At 42.2% G+C, this 26,925-nt stretch overlaps 2 protein-coding genes across 2 annotated transcripts in view; both read right to left on the reverse strand.

Annotated features, from left to right (window-relative positions):
* Positions 1-13,464, reverse strand: part of LOC113017644 (uncharacterized) — a 67,900-nt gene extending 54,436 nt beyond the window's left edge. The window contains exon 1 of the mRNA XM_026160787.1: positions 13,199-13,464. Coding sequence (XP_026016572.1) covers positions 13,199-13,274 — 76 coding nt within the window. The 5' untranslated portion in view covers positions 13,275-13,464. The remainder of the gene's footprint in view (positions 1-13,198) is intronic.
* Positions 3,902-7,609, reverse strand: LOC113017645 (immunoglobulin superfamily member 1-like). The gene is made up of 6 exons (XM_026160788.1): positions 7,371-7,609; positions 6,041-6,307; positions 5,279-5,557; positions 4,888-5,169; positions 4,386-4,685; positions 3,902-4,230 (listed from the first exon to the last, which is right to left on the reverse strand). The coding sequence occupies exons 1-6, from the start codon at positions 7,495-7,497 to the stop codon at positions 3,917-3,919; spliced, it is 1,569 nt and encodes a 522-aa protein (XP_026016573.1). The 5' UTR covers positions 7,498-7,609; the 3' UTR covers positions 3,902-3,916.
* Positions 13,465-26,925: the final 13,461 nt, after the last annotated feature.

Here is a 26,925-nt window from a genome sequence, read left to right on the forward strand (position 1 = left end):
TTTGCATGTTGTCAGCTGATCTCAGATCAGCAACATGACACTGAATATTAATGGTGTGTGAGTGTGTGGTTTAGGGCCTCCATCCTGTGATAATAACCAGGTGTTGAGGTGAGGACTCACTGAAATCAATTTATTTCACATACAGTTAGCAAAATGCAAAATTTATGCACATAGTGTTATATATATCCACACAACACATGACAGACACTGTGGATTCAAGAGCACTGAACATATTCAGCAAATAACCACAGATGCATGATGGGATATGATTTAATTTTGTGTAAACTTCTGAACAAGAAACGAGCTGATATGTTTGAGGTGGGCAGCTGACTGTAGTTTGTAGCTGCTGAGCTCAGTTCAAAAGAGTGAATGAGAAGGAAACACAGAGGCTCCAGTAATGATCACCCCACTGCCTCCTACTGACCATTCTTGTTATTACACCATTTTAAGAAAAAGTTGCCATATTAATGTTCATTTGTGAGCCCTGAATTTCTCACAGACATCAAACACATGTTTTACCTCCTCTAATACACTCGCCTTCATTTTATGCTCATGGCCACCTTTTAATGTCACAGAGGGGTCGATGCTTTCTCTTGATGAATCAAACTGCTGTGAAGAGGTACAAACAAACTGCACAGTGATGTTGGTGCTCACACAGTCCAATCATAACCATTCTGCAAGGATTCACTGATACTCTGTCAAAATGTGACACTCTGTCCTCCATCACTTAATAGACTCTTAATAGACTCTTAATAGACTCTTAATAGACTCTGGACTTCCAGACCAGCAGGTTTAGGGAAGTTACACACACACACACACATACTTACACAACGCACAGACAAGGTGCTCTTTGTTTGTATGCATACGTCATATGTTAATGAACCTATGCATACTCATGTAACCTCAATAAAGAGCAGTGTTACGGGGGGAGTGGACGAGAGCGACTGGGGTCAAGCAAAGTAACGGCGTTTGTCCAGTTCTCTCCCGTGCACGAGAAACATAAAGAACTTTGCCTGCTTGGTGTTCAATGCTTTTCGCTGTGTGGTTGAATTGTCTTGAACGTTCCAGCGAATAGGTTTATGCTACAAACCTATCAACCTGACACTTTTTATGCCTTCAACTAAGGAAATACTTTATATTTATATTTGACCATTACAGCATGTAGTTGTCAAGTTATTTACTGAACAAAACATTTTTCTCTTCTCTCCACTTTTCTGGGGCTCAGATACAAATCATGAGCCATTTTCAGATGATTAATAAACAGCATATTACAGTTAGAAATGACATTTTAATACAGATGTAAGCATCACAGTTTACTTAGAGGAACAAAGAAGTGTTGTGTGATATTATTTCGTAGAAAATGTTGCATTTTTAAAAGGACCACAATTATTTGATGCACATTAAACTGTAAGCATCATAAAAGACACAAACATCACCTACAGAAAACAAACCTGCTCTGGTGTGCAACTGCTCTGATAAAACACTCTTCAGATGAGTTTGTTGCTGCTGATGTGACCAAACCGTGTGAACACTGACACATGATGGAAGTGCTGCCATGAAATGTAAGAGGACCACATGAAGACTGCAAACGTAGCACAAAAGCAGCACAAGTCACAGAAAAACATGAAGCACATTCATCCATTTCTGTAACAATGTCTCCAGTTTAGGGTTACAGAAGGACAGTGGACACTGGGAGGAAGCTGGAGTTCATGGAGGAAACACACACAGATGCAAACTCCACACAGAATCACGTCCACATGTGATTCAATTTAGTTAGTAAAAAGGCTGCTGAGCATAACGTCAGAGCAGTTGTTACTTCTCATTATGTTGATAGATCATGTTGGAGGGTTTGAAGCTGTTTGAAATGACAATGAGTGTCTTTAAATAAAAGCTCTCTTTCAGTGGATTCACAACACTGAACAGCTGTAACATGTACTCTCAGTCTGACACACAACAACAACAACACACTTTATTTATATCACTTTTATTAACAAAGTTACAAAGTGCTTCCAGAAAGACTTTATAATATATATTACAAATAAAAGAAACAGTTAAAAAAAACAGACCTACAGAACATTAAAGTCCATTAAAATTATTTTCTAAAGGGAGAGAAACAAGCAAAACACACTGAGTGATTCTTTCTGAAGACAATATAAAATCAGACTATCAGGATCATTGCTTTGAATTCAAAATCTTCTCTTTTTCACTCAAAGTGGTTTCAAGTATTTAAATGGTAATGGCCTGTATTTATATAGCGCTTTACTAGTCCCTAAGGACCCCAAAGCGCTTTACACATTCAGTCATCCACCCATTCACACACCGGTGATGGCAAGCTACGTTGTAGCCACAGCCACTCTGGGGCGCACTGACAGAGGCGAGGCTGCCAAACACTGGTGCCACCGGGCCCTCTGACCACCACCAGTAGGCAACGGGTGAAGTGTCTCGCGCAAGGACACAACGACCGAGATTGTCCAAGCCGGGGCTCGAACCGGCAACCTTCCAATTACAAGGCGAACTCCCAACTCTTGAGCCACAATCGCCCACATTTAAGAAACTTTAAAGAGAAAAACAGCTAAAGAGCTGCTGTTAAGATTTTAGAGCTGTGGCTGAATTTGGATTGACATCATTGTAGTCAGAGCTCTCCTCTGGGTCACCACGTTGCCCTGTTAAGGTGATCAAATGAAAGCATTTCAAAACAAACTCCCTCTGTTTTGTCCACAAATGCATTTATTATCAGTGAGAATAATTACCAATGTATATTTTGCATTTCAAATCTCACATTTTGTGCACTCACTTGTCTTGTTAATGACTTTCAGCTGAATCACAGGTGTAACATTGGTGTAATCACCTTCTGCTGGACCTGAAATAAGAATCTGATTGACTTTCATGTTAAACACAGTTATTGTATCATCATCCAGCTTCCACAAGCTCTGTATTAATGAAAGTGTAAACTTTACCATTTTCAGTGTTTTCACATCTTCTGACTGTCTCATAGACACAACGATCACCTGCAGGTCAGAGAAAATCAGTCACCTCATGTCTGTGATACTAACTTGTTTCCACTTTATTTATGATCTGTGTCTTTAAAGATATATATATATATGAAGAAGAAGAAAAAAATATAGTTCTGACCTTTGGACCATCTGCAGCCAAACAAAATGAGTGGAAGGAAAATAAATATGAATCCAAGAATTAATCTAAAGATCATCAGAAGAGAAAATGAAGAGCTCTCAGGTGTGGACACAGCAGCTGTAAATAAGAACATTTCATTTTTAATAAATGATTTAGCTTAAAAAATTTAAGCTGAACTAAATTCACAAAGTACTTAATTAAAAAATTAATAAAACAGCAATGTTGAACATTATTGATGAAAAAACTAAATCCTTAAACAAACGTACACATTTGCAGCACACGGGGGAAGAATTCATCTACAATAAATCATATCAGATGTTTTGATCCTGCTCACCTTTAACTGACATCCAGCTCTGTGCTGACTCTCTTCCTGAGTACTGACACTTGTAGAAACCTTCATCAGACTTTGACACTGCAGAGATCTTCAGCTCCCCTCGGGGATCATTTTGAATAAGTTTGTCATTGTGATAGAAAAACACATTGGAAAGTATTTTTTGTGTTCTCAAACTGCAGCTCAGACTAACAGAAGCTCCCTCAGTCACAGGATGAACAGGACTCACCAGGATAGGACCATCACCATCATCTGTGACACAATCACACACAATTGTTTCAGTCACATCAGCTGGTGCACACTTTGAGAAAAAGCTGACAAACAATAATAAGAACAGATTGTACAAATGTTTTTCATCATCAACATCTGATCTTGTGTATTTAAAAACTGCTGTATGTGTTTTATTTTTCCCACATGAAATGACTTCACATACAGCAAAGCTGGGACAAATGTTCATGTTACGTCTAAATCATCCAAATCCAAGTAGTAAATGTATAATAACATACTCTGTACAGTGATGTTGACTGCACTGCTGAACTCTCCTGATCCAGACTCACACCAGTACACTGCAGTATCTGACTCTGATGTGTTGATGTCACATGTGGATCCAGTCATTCTCCTACAGTCAGAGTACAGTCGGCCGTCCTCAGAGAACTTCCTCACTCTCCACTCAGTGAAGTTTCCCTCACAGGTCAGTGAGACAGAGTCAGAGGTGAAGTGTTGCACTCTGTCAGGACTCACTGTGAGAGACGCTGCTGAATGAACATCTGGGAACAACATGCAGTGAAGACACAAAGCTCACAGATGTTAGCATTCAAAATATTAAAATGATTTTAATGAGGTCAATCTTATTGAACACTTCTTGAATAAAGGTTACAACACAAAATCTCTTCATTGAAAGGACAGAGAGAATCAAGCTGACCTGCAGACCAGACAAACTTTGGTTGACTGTGATCAGTGTGATACTCTGGGTCTCCTCTTCCAGCTCTGCACACATATCCTGCTGTGTGTGTCTGTCCATGAATGATGTAGGAGTCCTGTGCAGTCCCACTGCCATCAGGTAGCAGCTCATAACTGGAGGATTTCTCTGATAGATCAGGAACAGCTTTATACCAGTAGAAGCTCCATCCTGCAGACGGATGTTCAACCTCACAGTTCAGAGTTACTGAGGCTCCAGGACTCAGCCATGATGGAGACACAGTGAGGACAGGACGGGGTTCATCTGATCAACAAAGATTTTCTCTCAATGTTTCGTCTCTTAACTCTGAATTCAATGTCACTAAAATGTTGACTCACAAATATTTATGATGAACTTTAAGAGTGAGACTATCTAAACATGTCAAATATCTCAACATGTACTAATAAAAACACATTTTTATAAACTGTTTCTATTTCCAGGTTAAATGAACTATGACTCTACTTACTGTCAGAAACTGTCAGTGTGACTGAATCACTCCACTCTGTTGTTTCATGCTGTGAACTTTTCATTCTGCCCTTACAGCGATAGTTTCCACTGTTGGATGATGAAGCAGATCTAATCCTGTATTCATTTTGATTTGGAGCTTTTATCATGCTGTTTGTTTCCCACTCATAATCCCACTCAGTGTCTCCTCCATGGATCTCACATCTGACAGTGATCGTCTCTCCTCTGTATATCTCAGACCAGTTTGGATACAGAGTCACAACAGGCCTGTTTGAGGCTGTTACTGTTCAAGAAAGTACAATAAAAACACATGAATGTCAAAAATGTTAATGCCTTTTGTTCTTCATCTTCCTCCTTAATCAGGAATTTATCTGACTTCATGTTAAACTGACCAGTTTTCCCAATCCTGACTGACTGGCTGTCCTCTGTGTAGTAAACTGGGTTTCCTCTTCCTCCTCTGCACCTGTAGAGTCCTTCCTGTGAGACACTGATTTGTCCATTTGAGTGGAAAACTGCATCTTGTGTAGTCAGGGCTTCAGAGGATTTCTCATCTCTGTACCAGTAGTATTTCCATCCAGATGATGATGATGGGTTCACAGAGCAGGTCAGGGTCACACTGCCCCCTACTGGAACAGCTGTGTTATCAGCTCTCAGTTTGGCCTTTGGTTTATCTGCAGTTCAGTTTAGACAAAGAACAAAAGTCAATGACTGAATCAAACCAGTTTAAATAACTTGGTGGAAATATGGAAATAATAAATATCACATAACTTTAATGGTGAAGCTGCAACAAACTGTACAACTATCACACAAACACAACACTAATCTTTCATATTTAATTTGCTGCATTTCTAAGTTAAAAACACACATGAGGAACAATCAGTGGATTTAATGTTTCTTAGTGGATGTGGTGGAGCAGCTGAGACAGATTCAGCATTTGTTCTGCATTTCATCTTTCATGTATTAGAGCTGCACAGCAGAGAAGTTACTCTCATATGTTTTGTTCTCTTCACTGTGAATAAAAAGCTGCTGTTCAGGTTTTTGTTGTTGGAATAAAAACTAAACATTTTACTGACCAACATGAAAGACAGTTATAAAGCTGTAAGAAAGAAGAAGTGCTTTTTCCTTATTTAGATACTCTGGATGAAAGATCTTACATGATACAGTCAGTGTGATGATATCACTCCACTCTGAGAAGAAATAGTCCCTTCTGCCCCGGCAGCTGTATCCTCCACTGTCAGACTCAGTAGCTCTGATGATTCTGTATTCATTGGATGTTGGAGGTGTGTTTAACTTGGCTGCTCTCCATTCATACGTCCACTGAGCTCCTTCACCTCCCTGAATCTCACATCTGACAGTGACTGTCTCACCGCTGTATATCTGAGTCCAGGATGGCTGCAGGGTCACAGTGGGCTTACTGGGAACTGTTCACAGGAAAATATCCAGTTAGACACAAATAGAAACATAAAAATTCTGCTGTTTAAAACATGAGAGTAACGTGAGTGAAAAACAAATCAACCTCCAAAAGGCTACAGGATTAAACCACACCTCGGGCCAGTCTGTCCACTGATAACTGTTTTTGATCACGGCCACATCCCACTTTGTAAAATTGCTACAATCAGCACAAAGACAGTCAAAACCTGTCCACAGGCAGGACTGCTTCATCAGGATGTACTGAGATATTCTCAAACACCCTGACCTGTAGCTGGTTTTTGATAGCATACTGTGCTACATGAAGAACTGTATAGCACAGCTGCACAGTAGCACAGAGGAAATAGCTCCACAGGGTTATACAGGTCACCCAGAGGATAGTCGGCCATCCTTTGCCCTCACTTGAAGAACTGCACAGCTCCCGCAGTCTCAGGAACACGAAGAAAATCCTTCAGGATCCATCTCACCCAGGTCATGCACTGTGTGAACGTCTACCTTCAGGCAGACATTTCAGAGCCATAAAGACAAGAACTAACAAACTAAGGAACAGCTTTGATCCCTCAGCCATCACCATGCTGAACGCTGAACAATCAGATCCAACACAACTCTCATATACAGTGTTTACATTGTTACAGCACAGTCTCATGTTTACACCTGCAGGTACGGCTGGTATTTACATCAACACTGTAACACAGAAACATTTGTTTTGTTGTCTGTTATTAAAACAAAATCTGAAACTTTTCATTGCAAGGTCTCATTTTTCTTTGGAATTTGAACTTGTGTAGCTAAAACACATTTTTTAAAGGTCTGAATCGTTTTGTTGATGTTTTTTTGGAGAACACATTCTCTGTGAGGGTGAGTCCTTAGTCTCACAATTTTGGACTTAAATCAAGAACAAAACTAAATAAATGTTTCTATTTTCCCACATTTCCAAGTAATCTTAATGAGCAGAAAACTCATCTAAGGGTTAATAAACTCACAGCTATTAGATAAAGTTGTTAGCACACATTACATAATGACCTCTTAGTCTGGTAGAAATAAAATAATTAAACTCACGAGTTTCTGTAACTGTGACGTCACTGCTGTCCTCTGTGTAGTAAACTGGATCTCCTCTCCCTCCTCTGCAGTGGTACAGACCTCCTTGTGAGACACTAATAACTCTGTTTGCTTCATTTCCTCTCATGAGCTGAGCTTTAAAAGAGACTGAATCACGTCTGAACCAGTCAAACTTCCAGCCAGCAGAGCCCTCCACAGAGCAGCTCAGTGTCACACTGCCCCCTGCTGGTATGACTGAACTTTGTGCTGTCAGTGTGGCTCTGGGTTTACTTGCTGTTGAAGAAACAAAAAGTAAAACATTAAATCATTACCAAGAATACTCTTGTCACAGTACTGATCAAACTTTAAACATTCGCTGAATAATTAATCTAAAAACATAAACAGAAATTGCTAATCCTTCATGTAGTCATGGGAGTAGAGAACTGGATCACAGTAGTCCCAGTCCTGGGAATTGTTAGTCCACTTGCTTATTAATCCTGTTTATTGGTTCTTGCACTCTCGCTACGATCAGCTGATTCCAGTTTGTATCAAAGGAGGAAAATGGTGGTTCAGAAATTACTTTTATTGTTCCTGCACAAAGGATGGGAACGATGGTAAAGTGGAGACTGCTGCAGGACAGAAACAACTGCATTAACGTGATCAACTGTTAACACAACTTCAGCTCTTCAAAGTACCTGCACAGACAGTACGCTAACACTAAGCTAGCCAATAACCCAGAGTGATGAATTTCAACAGGTAACAAACTGATGAGCAGTCAGGCTGCAGCTCCGTTTCTACCTGTTCAAGTTTCTACAGTAAAATCACCATGACGACCGCTTTAAAGTCTCTTTGTGCTGATTTTGTGTAAGAACTTTTTTGCTTTACTATTTTTGAGAAATGATCCCAACACTGATTCCAACAAAGAGGGGAAATACCTCCAACATGCACAAAGATTTGACCTCACAGCCTCTAATCTGCATGAATGTCTTTGATATTGTGCTTAGAGATGGTGGCGACTCTCAAAGTGGAGCCAATGAGAATCAATCAATTCTTATCCATTCCCATCCCTACCTGCATGTGACACATTAGACTGTCTAACAAACTAAAGATTTCACTGATTTATCATTCTCTTATCAAACTGTCATCTCTGTACATTCCTCTTTAAACTGCTGATATTTTAAGAGCCTCCATGGTGTCTCTCCTTTCTGTTTGCACAGTGAGAAAAACTGTTGTCCTGAGCTGCCTGCAGACAGCTGGATCATTGTTGGAGTTTTCCTGTTAAGACAGATGTAAACATGAAAACATTAAATGTCAGCATGAATCATGGTCCAACTCACATGAAACTGTCAGTCTGAAGGCATCACTCCATCCTGTTAAGAGATAGTCACTGCTACCCCGACATCTGTAGTCTCCACTGTGGGACACTGAAACTCTGCTGATCCTGTATTCACTGGATGTTGGAGGGCTGTTTGTGTTGGGTGCTGTCCATTCATATTTCCACACCTTTCCTTCACCTCCCTGAATCTCACATCTGAGAGTGATTGTCTCACCAGTGAATATCTGAGACCAGCTGTGCTGCAGATTCACATCAGCTAAAACTGTTCAACAAACAAACACAAATATTGAAATGAAAAAAATCATAAATCAATTGTTACTTCAGTTTAATCATGATGTTTCGTTTTATTTCACAACAAAATTTCACCCTCACCTTGTTTCTGAATTGTAACTGCAGCACTGTCCTCTGTGGAGAAAACTGGATCTCCTCTCCCTCCTCTGCAGTAATAGATGCCTCCTTCTGAAATACTGATCGTGTGCTCTGATGTTCCAGCTCCTATTTTCTGAGCTCCAGAAAACCGTGAATCACGTCTGAACCAGTCAAACTTCCAGCCAGCAGAGCCCTCCACAGAGCAGCTCAGTGTCACACTGCCCCCTGCTGGTATGACTGAACTTTGTGCTGTCAGTGTGGCTCTGGGTTTACTTGCTGTTGCGTTTACAGGAAAAAGTTTATCAGATTGTCACTTGCTTCAGGAAGAACTTTGTTATATATGAAATGATCACACTTTACACATTCACTCAGTCATTAAGCTTCTACCACCAAACAAAAAACATTTACCTGCATGTGACATATTTGAATGAGTGTCTTCGTACAAAACTACACTACAGAGTCCCTCTGATTTATTCTTCATCTATTCAAAGACAAATGCTGCACAAACAAATTACTAATGCTTCGTGTCCTCTCTGCATTTTCCTTCAATAATATTCTAAATTGACACTACACTGAATGGTGTCTATTATTGTTAGAGCAACATGACCATCACTCATCACTGACATGGATCCACATCAAGTTTAGGTAGTTTTCTATCATTTAAAACATAATTTCCAATACTGTAAACAACTGATTTACATAGAAAACTCAACAATCAGAGAGGCTGACACACTCCAATGAGCTCTACAATAAAATAAGACCACATAGAAGTCTGTTAAGTTTTATTCAGCTAAAAAAAAAGAAAAAGAGGGAGTCTGTGTTCGTCATGAGACCAAACTAACTAAACACTAAAAATATATGGAGGCTTTTTTTAATTTTATGTTCATATGTGTTAAATTATCTCTTTTTGTAATATGAACACAAACCTTCTGTTATCATGTTTGAAAGTCTACTAGAATAAAAAACTAATTAACATCTGATTTGTGATTTTATTTAATAAGCAGACAACTGATTGTCCCAATTAAAGGTTAGATTAACACAATAAGTAATTTGAAATAATCTGGATGAAAGATCTTACATGATACAGTCAGTGTGATGATATCACTCCACTCTGAGAAGAAATAGTCCCTTCTGCCCCGGCAGCTGTATCCTCCACTGTCAGACTCAGTAGCTCTGATGATTCTGTATTCATTGGATGTTGGAGGTGTGTTTAACTTGGCTGCTCTCCATTCATACGTCCACTGAGCTCCTTCACCTCCCTGAATCTCACATCTGACAGTGACTGTCTCACCGCTGTATATCTGAGTCAAGGATGGCTGCAGGGTCACAGTGGGCTTACTGGGAACTGTTCACAGAAAAATATCCAGTTAGACACAAATAGAAACATGAAGTCATTTTGAAGCCTGATTTTCTTTTTGCTGTTGTTCAGAGGAGAAAGATTTACTGCATCCTGGTGACACTTTGACTTTAAATGAAGTTGGATTTAAAAATCAGTGTACATTTATTTACCGTGTGGTACACGTGTGTGGTGGCCCACTGGTGTATCTGACTCACACAGCCTGTTCTCCACACACTCCACATTTATAAAGTGATCTACAAATCCTAACATTACAGCTAACAGCTGCATTTTCCCTTTGAAGAACCACTTACAGCTACAGAGACAGGGAGTGAAGGTGGACAGTATATCCTTGTTTTTATGGCAACAAATTTACCTTGAAAGTGGTACAACTGTGTATAATATGATTCACAAGCAGAAAGTAAGATTTACAGATGTGTGCAGTGATTTGTGTGCAACTTTTCAGGTCTCCAGTTCACACAAACTATTGTACAAATGTGTCGACACAAACCTGAGTAACTGCTGATCATTGAGGCACAAATTTTAACGTCTGGATTGTTTTTCAGATTTCTTTCTTTAAAATTCATCGTCCATAATTCAGAGATGATAATAAATATACTTAATACAATACAAGATGTCTTAATAAGAAGAAGAGCTTTTTTACCTTTTAAGAACTTTTTAACAAAAACTTTAAAGAGGAGAAAAACAGCACAGGCCTGTGCAGGCCTACTTTAAATAAAGCATCATTCTGCAGGTCTGTTTGAGTTCAGAATAGGTAAATAAAATGTAGCTGTGGTCCAATAATTGTAAAATAAGAAGAATAATCATGAAAACTATTTGTATATAATTATGTCTTCAGTCCGTTTCAATGAGCGATCATCTTCTGTTGTTTTCATGCAGCCACGGGCAGCCCTGAGTATAAAATACATCAGCTCAGGGTCGAAAACATAAAGATATTTATTGCACAATAACAGCATATCTGGTGATAATACACAGCTCACAACAGCTTAAATACATGTGGACGAGTCACCTGACACGCACAGATCACGTCTCGTGCCCACGTGGGATTTTGACTCTAATTTATGTCCTGTTTTCATGTCCACTTAAAGTCAGTTTAAGGTGAAAATGCATTTAGAAAGAGAGGCCAAAAATATTTAATAAAACACAGTTTAAAGACTAACAGCAACTAATGAGCAATAAATATGCAATTTTTCTAGTCTTTTCTTGAGTGGATGCCACAATGTTTATTTCTACATTTGTATGAAACACATAAAAAACTTAAATAACTGAAGGTTTAAAACTCACAAGTCTCCTGAACTGTAACGTCACTGCTGTCCTCTGTGTAGTAAACTGGATCTCCTCTCCCTCCTCTGCAGTGGTACAGACCTCCTTGTGAGACACTAATAACTCTGTTTGCTTCATTTCCTCTCATGAGCTGAGCTTTAGAAGAGACTGAATCACGTCTGAACCAGTCAAACTTCCAGCCAGCAGAGCCCTCCACAGAGCAGCTCAGTGTCACACTGCCCCCTGCTGGTATGACTGAACTTTGTGCTGTCAGTGTGGCTCTGGGTTTACTTGCTGTTGAAGTTAAAGGAAAGACAAACATCAGACTGTCAGTTGCTTCGGGGGAAAAAACATTGTTATATAACAAATAAAGATTTTAGAATAAAAATGCAATAATCATATTTTTTAAAATTCAGTAAGTGCTTAATAGGTCACGACCCTGGATGATGGGTTAAGAAGATGGATGGAGTTCAATAATAGATCTCAGGTTTCTCAGGTAGGTCGGTCCCTGATCTCAGTGTGATCATCACACTTGATGCAAACAGGCAGAAACAGCACAAGAACAAAAAGTATCTTTAAAACAAATTTGATGAGAATCAACAACTGGCAGCAGCACACATGAGGACAGCACAGGTATCTCAGCTAACTGTTAGCCAGCTAGAGAGCCAGGAGCTAACGCTGGATGTATATAACATGATGAAAACTTTATCAGAGTGAATCAAGAATCAGGTGAGACTGTTTTTATGCTCTGTCACCAAACTGTACTCCTAAATGCAGAGACAGGTGAACTATACACTGTTAGCTGATCTGAGGCCAGCTGTTAAACTGGGATATTTGAGCTTCCACTGTTTACCTGATTTTTTTTTTAGATAAAGTGAGTGAAAAACAGCTGATTCACAGAAAGAAATTTAGTTTAAAGGAATGAAAATTACACACACAGTCATAATACAATATAAAGACCTTAAAATATCAGCTTTAAGTAAATTGTTCTAGCATTTCTGCTGTTTATTTATTTGAAATAAAGTGGAATGGGTATGATTTGCTTTCATAAACTGAATTTGAGGCGAACAAGCATATCAATGAATTTAACAGAAATAAAATCAAAACCTTTAGATTGTAAAAGCTTTTTTTCTTTTTTGTATTAAACCCACACATGTGTGTGTTTTAAATCAATTGTAAAAAAAACAGCAGTATTTGATGAGATCATAAGCCAAATTATTTTTATATAAATTGTAGATTTGTTGTTGTTTCTTGAGGAAGTTTGAAGAACACAATATTTTTTATCCTGTTTATTTCTGTCAGTATTGTCCTCAGGTGATGGAGCAGCAGGTCAGCATTGGCGTCTCTATACCAGCTGAAGGTTCATGACACAAAGTGGTGACAAACTGTCTACAATGAGGCTACTATCAGCTGCAGCTCTTTGTCTGACTAACAATGTAACATGCTTTGTAGACCATTGAATCCATCCTGTGCTGACCATGATGACATTTGTCAAATGGAGATCACACAACAAACATGACTTACTTGATGCTGACAATGTGAAGGCTTCACTCCACTCTGTTGAAGAATATGAGTCATCTCTGCGTCGACTCTTACACATGTAGTCTCCACTGCTGGACTCAGAAACTCTGAATGTCACATCATTATTGTGTGTCCACTGTGTGGGTGTCCTGGGTCCTCTCCATTCATACTCCCACTCAGTGGTTTCACCTCCTTCCTGCACCTCACATGTCAGAGTGATCGTCTCACCTCTGAATATCTGAGGCCAGTTGGGTTGTTGTTTTACAACAACTTTACTGGAAACTGTTCACACATATTAACAGTTGAGATACAAACAGAAACATGAAATCAACACAGAAAACTTCAAATTGTGTGTTTGATAATCATGAGTGAATGTATATTTCAAACTAAATTACTGAACTCACAGGTTATCTCAATGGTGACATCATCACTTCTATCAGTGTAGTAAACTGGGTTTCCTCTTGTTCCTCTGCAGCTGTAGATTCCTCCTTCAGATACTCTGATATCTCTGTTTTGTTGATCTCTGATTTGAACTTCAGAGGTTGTTTGGGTTCGTCTGAACCACTCATATTTCCATCCATCAGAGCTCTGCACAGAGCAGGTCAGTGTCACACTGCCCCCTACTGGTATGATTGTTGTTCCTGCTGTCAGTGTGGCCCTGGGTTTATCTGCTGTTATGAAAAACAAGGAAAGAAAATATACGCCATCTATTCGCTTCCGCTTATCCTTTTCAGGGTCGCGGGGGACGCTGGAGCCTATCCCAGCTATCATAGGGCAAAAGGCGGGGTACACCCTGGACAGGTCGCCAGTCTGTCGCAGGGCTAACACATAGGGACAGACAACCATTCACACCTAGTGGCAATTGGGATTATCTAATTAACCTATCCCCACAAGCTGCATGTCTTTGGACAGTGGGAGGAAGCCAGAGTACCCGGAGAGAACCCACGCAAACACGGGGAGAACATGCAAACTCCACACAGAAAGACCCCGGCCTGATGGTGGAATTGAACTCAGGACCTTCTTGCTGTGCGGCAACAGTGCTAACCACCATGCCACCGTCCTGAATATAATATACGCCATATTTGTCTAATCTCTTCTGCTTGATTCTTTTCCTTAGTCGTGGTTTCTTAGCAACTATTTGACCATAAAGGCCTGATTCAAACAGGCTCCTCTGAACAGTTGATGTAGAGATGTGTCTGCTACTGAAACTCTGTGTGGCATTTATCTGGGCTCTAATCTGAAGTGCTGTTAACCTGTAATTTCTGAGGCTGTTGACTTGGATGAATTTATCCTCAGCAGCAGAGGTGACTCTTTGTCATGAATCGCTGTGCGGCAGGCAGGAGTCGGACCCAAAATGCAGGACTCACAGACTCAGGGAGGTGAACTCAAAACTCAGCTTTATTTGCTGGCAGGGAAAAAATAAATAAATAAATTAAAAAAAAAAAAAAAAAAAAACCACACACACACCATACAAACTAATCTAAACTGGGAACTTCGAAAACTCACAGAGAGACACAGGTAGATCCACACAGCATGAGGGACGACACGACACTGACTCAGAGAAACACAGGGTTTAAATACACTGGGAAGTAACGAGGGGAATGAGACACAGAAGGAGGGCACAGGCTGGAGCTGCAGTAGGCGAAACAGAAGCCAAAGTCGAAGCTGGGCCAGACGAGGACGAAGACTCTGAGGCTGGGCCAGACGAGGACGCAGAGGCTGAGGCCGGACCAGACGAGGACGCAGAGGCTGAGGCCGGACCAGACGAGGACGCAGAGGCTGAGGCCGGACCAGACGAGGACGCAGAGGCTGAGGCCGGGCCAGACGAGGACGCAGAGGCTGAGGCCGGACCAGGCGGAGCACAGGCCGGACCAGGCGGAGCACAGGCCGGACCAGGCGGAGCACAGGCCGGACCAGGCGGAGCACAGGCCGGACCAGGCGGAGCACAGGCCGGACCAGGCGGAGCACAGGCTGAAGCCGAAGCTGGACCAGGCGTAGCAGAAGCAGAGGCTGGACCAGGCGTAGCAGAAGCAGAGGCTGGACCAGGCGTAGCAGAAGCAGAGGCTGAGACCGGACCAGGCGTAGCAGAAGCAGAGGCTGAGACCGGACCAGGCGTAGCAGAAGCAGAGGCTGAGACCAGACGAGGATGAAGACTCAGATGAAGCCGGACCAGGTGATGACGAGGCGGCCGCAGGTGGCGGCTGGACAGGCTCCTCGGGCCCTCCAGCGGAGACAGGAGGCTGAACGGGCCCCTCGGACCCCCCAGCGGAGACGGGCGGCTGAACGGGCCCCTCGGACCCCCCAGCGGAGACGGGCAGCTGAACGGGCCCCTCGGACCCCCCAGCGGAGACAGGAGACAAAGGCCGGAGCGGTCCCTCGGACCCTCCAGCGGAGGCCAAAACAAAGCCAACAGGCATGAAGTCCTTTGGCTGACATGAGGACAACTGGCGCTGCACTGAGCACTGACTCTGCCCAGGCAATGCGAACATGGTGCAGTTCTTAGGGGACTGCTTATACTTCAGGGGTCCAGAATCAGCTGGGGACTGAGACCTAGCCTCTGGGGAAGCCCTGGAGTGGCAAACTGTGCCAACGGCGGCTAAACCATGAAAAGTACCCTGAGTAGAAATCAAGTTACCTCTCTGCATGGAGTGAATGAGCAAAACTGGCGACACAGGAGACTGAGCAGAGAGTGGCTGATGGGCAGCTAACTGAGCTACTGGCGACACGGGTGAGAGTGGGAGCTGAGCTACTGGCGACACGGGTGAGAGTGGGAGCTGAGCTACTGGCGACACGGGTGAGAGTGGGAGCTGAGCTACTGGCGACACGGGTGAGAGTGGGAGCTGAGCTACTGATGGTGGTGAAGTAGATAACTGCACGGGAGACTGAACTGAGGGCGTCTGCACTGGCACAAGGGACTGAACTGATGTCTGTTGTAACGGAGGTGGTGAGAGCGGAGTAGGCAGGGGAGTTGATGACTTCACTGGAGAATGAACCAGAGGTGAGTGCACAGGAGACTGAACTAGAGGTGGTAGTGATAGTTGAGGGGAAAGTGGAGCTGGTGATTGAGTGGATGACTGTGCTAAGGGATGCTGTACTGGGGACACTGGAGACTGCACTGGGGACACTGGAGACTGCACTGGGGACACTGGAGACTGCACTGGGGACACTGGAGACTGCACTGGGGAAAGCAGAGCTGCAGGAGACTGCGCTAGAGACTGCAGTGATGGTTGTAGTGGAGGTGTAACGGGTGGAGGAGTGGCTGAAGTGCCTGTGGGTCGGGCGGCTAGTGGCTCAGCTACAGAGCATATTAACGGCAGGGCTATGGGTTGAATGTCTGACTGAGTAGCAGCCTGAATGGCTGGGTGTAGTGATGGTGGTGGTGGAAGAGAAACAGGTGGTAGTGTGGATGACGGAACTAAGGGCGACTGAGTGGCAGACCGAACTGATGACTGAAGCGATGGTAGAGGTGAAAATGGAGCGTGTGGTGGAGTTAATGGCTGTGCTAGCGGGGACACAGGAGACGCAGCTTGTAGCTGGGCAGCTAAGAGAGCTTCAGGAGGCTGGGCAGCTGATAAACTGTTCACATTACCATCCGTAGCACAAAACACAGCCCCTGAACGAATAGTCCCACGGTTCGACACAGAAAAAGAGTCCTTACTCACCACAGCCGGCGATGTACAAGTCTGAATGTCCGGCTGTGGGGTGGCGCGCTGGCGGCGTGATCGTCGTTTCTTTTTTGATGATGGCTCTGACGGGCCGAGCGGCTCCACAACCGGCCCTTCAGGCAGGTGGGTAGTAGCAGCTGGAGGATGAAGGTGGAGCTCGTTGTGGATTAAATCCTGTTCGAGTGGGTGGAGCGCACTGAGTAGCCAGGGAAGACCAGAGATTAAACGCTGTAGTTTGGTTTCCACAGCACGGCGAAATTCCTTCCCCTCATGTTCGAGCCACAGATGCAGGAGTCTTTCCACGGAGTAGATAATGTCCAGACGCAGTTCTTCTGGTGGGTTGAGTGCTGCTGGGTCCATATCTGGTCGCGTCGTACTGTCATGAATCGCTGTGCGGCAGGCAGGAGTTGGACCCAAAGTGCAGGACTCACAGACTCAGGGAGGTGAACTCAAAACTCAGCTTTATTTGCTGGCAGGGAAAAAAACATACAAACTAATCTAAACCGGGAACTTGGAAAACTCACAGAGCGACACAGGTCGATACACACAGCATGAGGGACGACACGACACTGACTCAGAGAAACACAGGGTTTAAATACACTGGGGAGTAACGAGGGGAATGAGACACAGAAGGAGGGCACAGCTGGGAGAAATCAGGACTGACGAGACAAGCAAAGCAGGACGCATTCACATGAGACACGGACCATCAAAGTAAAACAGGAAGTATCACACAGAGACGCGAACTTGACACAGTGGAGACAGCAACTAAGAAACACAGAGACATAAACCATAAGGCAGAGGACTCTAAGAAACGAAAGACACAGAGGGGAACTCAAACATGCAGACACAGACTTACACAGAACAGAGGGGACACAGAGCAACATGAAGGGCAAGGGATCGAAACTAGAAACCATAGAATAAATCACACAAGTACAATATTACAAACATCACAAAGAACTAAAAACGCTGGGTCAGGAGACCCAGGACCGTGACACTCTTGGTCTTCCTTTCCTGGGGTGGTCCTCATGTGAGCCAGTTTCATCGTAGCATTTGATGGTTTTTGTGACACATTAAAAGTTTTAGCAGTTTTCCACACTAACCAACTTTCAGCTCTTAAAGTAATGATGGACTGTTTTTTTCTGTTTGTTTAGCTAATAAGATAAGATAAGATAAGATAAGATAAGATAAGATAAGATAAGATAAGATAAGATAAGATAAGATAAGATAGAACTTTATTAATCCATCGGGTGGGTTCCTCTGGGAAATTCGATTTCCAAAAAGCACAGCACCGACAGAAGTTACAGTTACAGAATATTATATATATACACACACACACACACACACACACATATATAAATACAGAGACAAATATAAATAAAATATACGAAGGGGATAAATAGAATAAATAGGGATAAAAATAAAAATACAAGTGAATTGCACATTTCAAGTATTGAGGTCTATTGCACTGTTGACTATTAACAAAAGTATTGCACAAAAGGTATTGTACAGTGAGGTGAAGAGGCACTACAGCTTAGTTGTTCCCCCCTCCTTTGTCCTCCTGTTTCCCCTCCCTCTCCCCTCCAGAGAGGCGTTAAACAGTCTGATGGCGTGTGGGACAAAGGAGCTTTTAAGTCCGTTAGTTCTTGTCTTTGGGAGAAGCAACCTGTCACTGAACAGACTCTTCTGGTTGTTAATGGCCGTGTGCAGAGGATGCCCAGCATTGTTCATAATGTCCAGCAGCTTTTTTAGTGTCCTTTTCTCTGCCACTGTCACCAGAGTGTCCAGCTTCATGCCGACCACAGAGCTAGCCTTCCTGATCAGTTTCTCCAGCCTGGATGAGTCCTTCTTTGCTGTGCTGCTCCCCCAGCACGCCACAGCATAGAAAAGTACTCCAGCAACCACTGACTGGTAAAACATCCTCAGGAGCTTCCTGCAGATGTTAAAAGACCTCAGCCTCCTGAGGAAGTACAGTCGGCTTTGGGCTTTTTTATACAGGTGCTCTGTGTTGCATGACCAGTCCAGTTTATTGTCCACCCACAGCCCGAGGTACTTGTACTTGTTGACCACCTCCACCTCCTCCCCCTCTATCTGAACCGGCAGTGGACCTTCTCTGGACCTCCCGAAGTCCACAACCAGTTCCTTGGTCTTTGAGGTGTTGAGTTGCAGGTGGTTTGTGTGACTCCATGCAACAAAGTTCCTCACCAGACTTCTGTACTCCTCTTCCTGATCATCCCAGATACACCCCATGATGGCCGTGTCATCTGCAAACTTCTGAATATGGCATAATTCAGAGTTGTAGCAGAAGTCAGAGGTGTACAGGGTGAAGAGAAGAGGGGACAGCACAGTTCCCTGTGGTGCTCCTGTGCTGCTGACCACTGTGTCAGACGTGATGTCCTTCAGCCTGACGTACTGTGGTCTGTCGGTGAGGTAGTCGGAGATCCAAGCCACCAGGCAGGGGTCCACCTCCATCCTGTTCAGTTTTTCCTGAAGTATACAGGGCCGGATGGTATTAAAGGCACTGGAAAAGTCAAGAAACAGGATCCTGACCGTGCCTTTTCCCCCATCCAGGTGTGAGTGGGCTCTGTGTAGGAGGTACAGGATGGCATCCTCCACTCCAACACCCGCCTTGTATGCAAAGTGTAGTGGGTCCTGGGCATTTTGTACGTGTGGTCGGAGGAGGTTGAGGAAGAGCCGCTCTAGAGTCTTCATAAGATGTGACGTCAGTGCCACCGGTCGGAAGTCATTCAGCTCATTAGGCCGGTTCCTTTTGGGGACCGGGATGATGCAGGATGTCTTCCATAGGGCGGGCACTCTCCCCAGTCACAGACTGACATTGAAGACTCGTTGTAGCGGCTCCCCAAGTTCAGCAGCACACGCCTTTAGCATCCTAGGACACACCTTGTCTGGGCCTGCTGCCTTTCTGGGGCGAAGCTTCCTCAGTTGTCTCCTGACCTGATCCACTGTGACACTGGGAGATGTTTGGGAGGAGGGGAGGGGGGGAGATGTCTTGCTGCTGAGAGAGGGATTGGAGGAGGGGGGTGTCATGGTGTCAGGAAGGGGGGGAAGCGAGGGAGGTAGGAGAGTGGGGAGAGGACTCTGTAGTAAAGGTGAGGGTGAGGGTGGGGGGGTTGTGGGCTGGTCAAACCTGTTGAAGAAGTTGTTGAGTTCGTTTGCCATTGGTTCCAACAGTTGTCAAATCGGGCTGTCAGCTGTGAACCAACCTGATTTCTGCACAACACAAAATGACAAAAGCAGGTAAAAACTCCAAAACACAACGGAAGTGCTCCAGGACGCTAGGGGCAGTGTTGAGCTTTTCTCTGAGCAAAGCACACTGACTGTTCGCTAAAGTTTAATTAAAAACAAACGAAAAAAAAGCAACAGTTTGCACATTACCTTTAATATAAAGTGTGGTTGTTCTATCCTTGCAGGTGTTTTCTGGCTGCAACACGTTCTCACTCCCAAACAGAGATGGGCAGTAACGCGTAACACGTTACTGTAATCCGATTACTTTTTTCAAGTAACGAGTAAAGTAAGGGATTACTATTGTAAAAAAAGGTAATTAGATTACTGTTACTTTCCCGTAAGCATGCTGCGTTACTGCGTTACTAAAACTGTGATTTTTTTGCGAGAATGTCTCATGACAATGACGAAGCGAGTGCGACGTTCGTGACAACAGCTGTGTGCAGATCAACAATGGATAATATATCGAGTGAGGGAGAGAGTATGAGCATGCAGCGTTTAAAGCGTGGAAGTACTGACCTTACTTTGAGTTTGATTCCATGAAAAGTGACAAAAACATTAGCGTCCGTTGTGCGTGGGAAGAAAACTTCTTTTTACAGCAAAAAAAGGTAAATGGCCTGTATTTGTATAGCACCCTAAGGACCCCAAAGCGCTTTACACATTCAGTCATCCACCCATTCACACACACTGGTGATGGCAAGCTGCATTGTAGCCACAGCCACTCTGGGGCACACTGACAGAGGCGAGGCTGCCGGACACTGACGCCACCGAGCCCTCTGACCACCACCAGTAGGCAACGGGTGAAGTGTCTTGCCCAAGGACACAACAACCGGGACTGACTGAGCCGGGTCTCAAACCGGCAACCTTCCGATTACAAGGTGAACTCCCAACTCTTGAGCCACGATCGCCCCCTAAAACCCCTAGACTTCCAAGCAAGCACCGAGTGCACTACGACATAATGGGAAATTCACAGAGAAACTCGCAGATTCTTCCACCAACCGATGCGGCACACCTGCACCAGGGCAAACCTCCGCCTACCCCACTCCTGCTATACAGGTGAAAATAGAGCAACAGGACCACGAGTCTTTGATTTTATTTATTTTCTGCTGTGTTTTACTTGCATCTATTTGAAAGAGTGAGTGTAAAAACAAAAAAAATATTTTATTTTATGTGCTGGAATGTGCAGAAAATAAGTTTAAATGTTAAACAAATTTCTTCCAGTCAGAGAATGTTGCATATAATGTAATTTTTGCTTGATGCGTAAAGTTAAAAGATTAAAACTAGTAAAACAAGTTTTAAAAAGAGACTTTTCCATTTGATTACATTTTGTATGATGGATTATGCAGAAAAAGTAGAATTGGGCTGAAAGATCTATCGCTTTATCACCTATTCAGGTTGTAAATCGTGTTTTTAAAAAGTAACTAAGTAACTAAGCACTTCTGTTGTGTTTTGGAGTTTGTATGCGTTTTGGAGTTTGCACGTATTTTGTCTCTAGGGGCCACTGTAGAATACCTACATGAGGCCCTAGATAATATAAATATAGACACACACACACCTAATTAACCACTCACTCTTAGATTGATTTAAGACTCATGTTATTATTGGGCAACAGCATGTCACTAAGCTCCCTAACTGCTAATACATTTTTTCTTTTTTGGTCGTTTCATAATGTGCTAATAATCTCCTTGCAAGCTGTGATCATCCTCAGAATCAGCTCAGATCCAGTTCATGTAAAAAACTTAATGTCTGCGTATTTTCAACTGCTCGAATAACATAACAAGGTAGTGACGTCATTTCAGAGAAACGAGGCGTCGTTCACGTGATATTCTGAAAAACTGACAGGCTGCAGGCCTCCACACAGGCTTCATTTGGACACGCCCACTTGACTCCACACAGACCTCGGGGCTTCAGTGTCAGACATAACATTACTAATTTCAGGTGATACATCATAAAGCTCACTGAGAGACGGCCAAGGGGTCGCAGCACTGTCAATAAGCAAAGGCTTCTTTCAGGAATCTAAAATATCAAACTTTTTTAGACTTATTTTTTCTTTGCTACATAATTGCATATATCTGGCTTCATATATTTGATGTCTTCAGTTTGAATCTACGACGTAGAAAGTAGTAAAAATAAAGAAAAACCATGAAATGAGAAGGTGTGTCCAAACTTTTGACTTGTAGTTTATGTTATAAAGTTGTTTTTTTATTCCAGATTTTTCACCGTGGTGATTACTGTGTATTTGGATCACCACGTTTAATCTTTCTCACTGATTTTGTTACAAAACTAAAACAGAGAACAATATTACTGAATGAAATGTGTCCAACTTACATGATACAGTCAGTGGGATGATGTCACTGCACAACGAAAGACTCATGGTGCAGCATTTGTATCCTCCAGTGTCAGACTCAGTAGCTCTGCTGATATTGTGTTCAGATGTTGGCGGTAGGATTAACTTGTCTTCTCTCCATACAAACAATTGAGTTCCTTCACATCTGAAAGTGACTGTCTCACTGATGTAGATCTGAGGCCAGGATGGTTCGAGGATCACGGTGGGCTTATTGGGAACTGTTCACATAAACACATCAAGTGAGAGATTGATGGAAGCATGAAGTCATTTTGAAGCTGAACTGATTTTTATTGCTGCTGTTAAGAGTCAAAAGATTTACTGCATCCTGGTGACATTTGGACTTGAAAACAATAAGATGTGTTTTTACGAAACAAATTAAAGCAAAACCACAGAGTGACTGCACAGACCTGCAGGATTTAATTGACTTCACTGTTAATAAACTGATTTTATATCTTAAATAAAGCGATGCACAAACAGAGAGACGGGATGTAATTTAAAATGGTGCATGAAATATGAAATATCAGAGCAAAATTATACATATTTTATAAATGTGAAGAAAAGAAAAAGAAACATTTCTCACCTTCAGCATTAATGTAGAAGAGAGTATCAAGCACTGCAGTAAAGATTAAACATCATCAGGATCAAACTGGCAGAAAATCAAATGAACTAAAGTATTTTTTTAAGATAATTTTTTTCACATGACACAGTTACTGCTCATCAGAAGGTTTCTGTGCACATAAACTATAATTTAGTAACAAGTTGGAAACAAAAAAAAAAAACTGTTTTCAAATTATTAGTAGCATAAAATACTATGAATATATGAACTTGTACACAACAACAATGAGTCAAGTGCAACAAGCAGCGATGTATCCAACACGATACTCCAGACTAAACTGAACCAAGGAACCAGCCAACATTTGTCTGTAACTTTCATAAACATCACAAATATGCTTTGATCAAACTCTCACATAAACACTTCAAACCAGTGATACACTCTAATTCTCACACATGAGAAACACTTTCATTAAGCAGTGCCATTCAAACAATGTCACAAATGTACTTACACAATAACCCCGTCATGCAGAGCAAAGAGTGTCCCATCCTCACATCCAGCCCTGCTGCACTCTGATCCTCAGCTGATCTCAAACACTTTGACTTTACATCAATAATAAAAAGAGAAGCTGCATTTAATACAGATAAGACCAGAGTGTTTCTTCTGACTGTGGCCTCTCTGTGCTTCCTTTCCTTTTATACAAACCTCAAACAGCTCCTGTAGCTTTGACCACAGCAGTTGTGTGACGTGTTCACATTTCCTGTCCACTGCAAACATGCAGGCTTGCTTCTTGTGTTTTCTTCTTACCTTCTGTTGTTTCAGGTCAGGTGACATATTTTACCAGCTCATAATTATGTTTTATTCTCAGAGAACTTCATCTTATTTGTGCAGTGTGCGGTGGATCTCCATAATGTTGGAATATTTTATCTTGAGTCATCTTATCAACCAATGTTTGTGAAAATCCACAGACATTTATTGTGCGATACATGAATGCTGTCTTCCCAAAATGTATTGTTCTCAGTTTCAGGCGACCACACTCACTCACTCTCCAGGATTATGCACAGACAATGATCTTAAAATATTTAATTTGGTTTTTATCTGCTTTCAATATCATATCAAATATTACTCATTTGAAAGTACCAGTGTTCACATTTTGAAGTAACAAGACCAATAGTTAGAAAGAGGAGTGAAAGAGGCCGTCTATGCCCACTGTGAATGACGATCATTGACCAGAAGTGGTGGATTATGGCATCAGCTGTCAGTCACCTACCTTCTTTCCTCAGGTGACCATAATATGTCACATGATAGGGTGAGGCAAGCTGTCACCCTGATCTCACCCAAAATCTCCAGTGGTAATCTCTGAATAAGTCAAAAAAATGTAAATTCTGAGTTCCCAGATGTCGGATGTTTTTTCATTGAATGCCCCCTCAGCTCGGATTTTCCACTCGGAAAGTCTGAGCAGACAAACATACAGTGAGTTAGTCCAAAAACGTTTAGGTCCATAATGACGCACATCTTTTTTTCACACCTTGGCTCATGGGATGACACACATGATTAAAAATGGGTGTATAACCCTCTTAAGGGACAATCTCCCACTAAGATTAAACACTCGGGACTCTCCTCCATTTGCTTTTAGAAGTGAAGAAGCCTCTTAGATGAGAGGTGAGACATCTTCAAGAAACCTAAGGAAGTTTAGTGACTTTCTTTCCAAACTTACCAAAGCAATAAGACAAATGGGTGGCACAGAGGTACAGTGGTTCATACTGTTACCTCACAGGAAGAAGTTTGTCGGTTTGAATCCATCAGCTGGGCTTTTTGTGTGGAGATTGCATGTTCTCCCTCCACCTGTCTGGGTTCTCTCCAGGTACTCTGGCTACTCTGTTAGTCTCCTCTATATGAGCCTACAGTGTACCTCAGTTTTCACTCGATCAAAACACATGGCAATGGCCATTGTCAATATACAGTCTGTAGTATCAATCACAGGTAGAGCACACAAACACAGCCTCCATCCTTCATTCTCAAAAAGTTGATTCTGATCATCTGGATGTAGTTTTCAGTGAGAAAAACTTTTCTTCACTCATCCAAGTGACTCCTTCAGTCTCAGCTGACTGCAGGTTTCCCCAACATTATAAACAGTGCTGTTTATAATGCTTCACATAAAAGTACTGACCCTTGTATGTGAAGTAGGTGGAATGAAGACACAATTCCAACAGCAAACACACTTGGTCGGTGCTGAGATTGGTTCTGGTGCTGAGGTTGGGGTCATCTTGTAATCGCTTACAAACTACCTCCACTGCTTCAGTGACTGGAACACAAGTCCATTGTGTTATCTACCTTCATAATAACATCTCGTACCCTCTCAACAAAATCCAAGGTGTTCTAGATGTGGTGTTTAGACTGCCTATCAACGGGTTGAGGATTAAAGCCAGCTATAACTTTGAGATGTTATAGGTGACCAATTGGATCATACAGACAATTGGTCTTAAAGGCGCAGCATTCATTAAAACATACAGACTTGGTGTGGCTTCCCCTGGGTATAGACTGTGGAATGAGGTCAGGTCAATAGCTTTGTGCTTTTATAACTGCTTCAGACAATCGATCAGCCTCTTTGCTTAACCACAACCTGGGTCTCGTTTCAGGGCCTCAAAAGTATTTTGTCACTGACTAGTGCCAAACTCAATCCTACATCCTGTCACTTTCTTACAAAGGTTATGATTAAGGTTTGTTGCAGTATCATCTACACTTACTCACAAACATGTTGATATCCAAGTGTTTTATATTGTTTAACAGCATGTGTGTTTCTCCATCCCTCCACTTTTCTGTGGGAAAGGAAAAATAAATTAAGACTTAACATCCTGTTTTTCGCTTATTTGTAGCTTATACCTTGAAGTAAGTGCAGTGTTTCAGTACATATCAATATTTTAAGAGTTTATAATGCTTCAAGATATAACGTCTAATAAAGCCTAAAAACTTGGGGACTCTGTGATACTGCAGATTCCAGCAGGATAGGGCTGTTCAATATAACGATATGTATCGGATGACGATATAAAAACGTCTATCGTTTCCTATTGCACAATATATTACAGCAATATTTTTTTCATCATTTTAATGGCCACTATAGTGGCTTTATTCCGTTCTCTCTTTCTCTTATATTTAATATAACCACACTACACACGGACAAGCGCCTGTTTTTAAGTGTTGTCGTTACCAAAAATGATGTTAAAACCATTGCGTGGCTCCGCTCTCCGCCAGTTTGTTTTCCACGCGAACCTTTCACAATAAAGGTCAAGACTTTTCAAAATAAACTGATTCACGTGGAAAAAGTATGCAGAGAGTTTATGGATGAGAAGCAAAAAAGATCCGTCAGGTGCTAAAAAATAAACCTTGGCCGTTACAACTTATGTCTAAAAATGTATCGTTTCATGCATCGGTTAAAACACTCATTCCAGGTAAAGGACGCCCAGCTAGAAACACTTCATGCAAGTTGAGTTGCCTGAGATTCATAGAATTTACAGAAAATGTTAAATTTTTGGGATTTATATCGTCGTCAGGATGATAAATGTCTAATATCAGGATATGAGATTTTAGTCAAATAGCACAGCCCCACAGCAGACAGTTTGGAGTCAAACACTGACGTCATAATCACAGGTGTAGGAACCATTTCTGTAACACCAGCCAAACAGACACATTAGTATCAGTAGGTATAGATGATTTGTAACCAGATCCTCTGCTGGTTACAAAGCTGTGATTATACTTTGGAGTTTTGTGTTATACTGTGAGGAACTGGCCTGTTTAGAAGTTGCAGTAAGAAGAAAAACATATCTGTAAATGATGTTGTGGACAGAGAGAGTGATGGATGATTTTATTTATCTCAGAGATAAATGAACATTTACAGCACGTCCATGCAGAGACTCTTAAAGACATG

This window comes from Astatotilapia calliptera, unplaced genomic scaffold (genome assembly GCF_900246225.1).
Source record: "Astatotilapia calliptera unplaced genomic scaffold, fAstCal1.2 U_scaffold_17, whole genome shotgun sequence".
In the NCBI taxonomy this organism is placed as follows: Eukaryota; Metazoa; Chordata; class Actinopteri; order Cichliformes; family Cichlidae; genus Astatotilapia; species Astatotilapia calliptera.

Coding starts and splice junctions, on each gene's coding strand:
- LOC113017645 (XM_026160788.1), bottom strand. CDS start 7,497: ATGAGAGGAAATGAAGCAAACAGAGTTATTAGTGTCTCACAAGGAGGT. Junction 6,308..7,370: donor CGTCACAGTTACAGAAACTC/GTGAGTTTAATT, acceptor TCCTGTGAACAG/TTCCCAGTAAGCCCACTGTG. Junction 5,558..6,040: donor CATCACACTGACTGTATCAT/GTAAGATCTTTC, acceptor ACTGAACTGCAG/ATAAACCAAAGGCCAAACTG.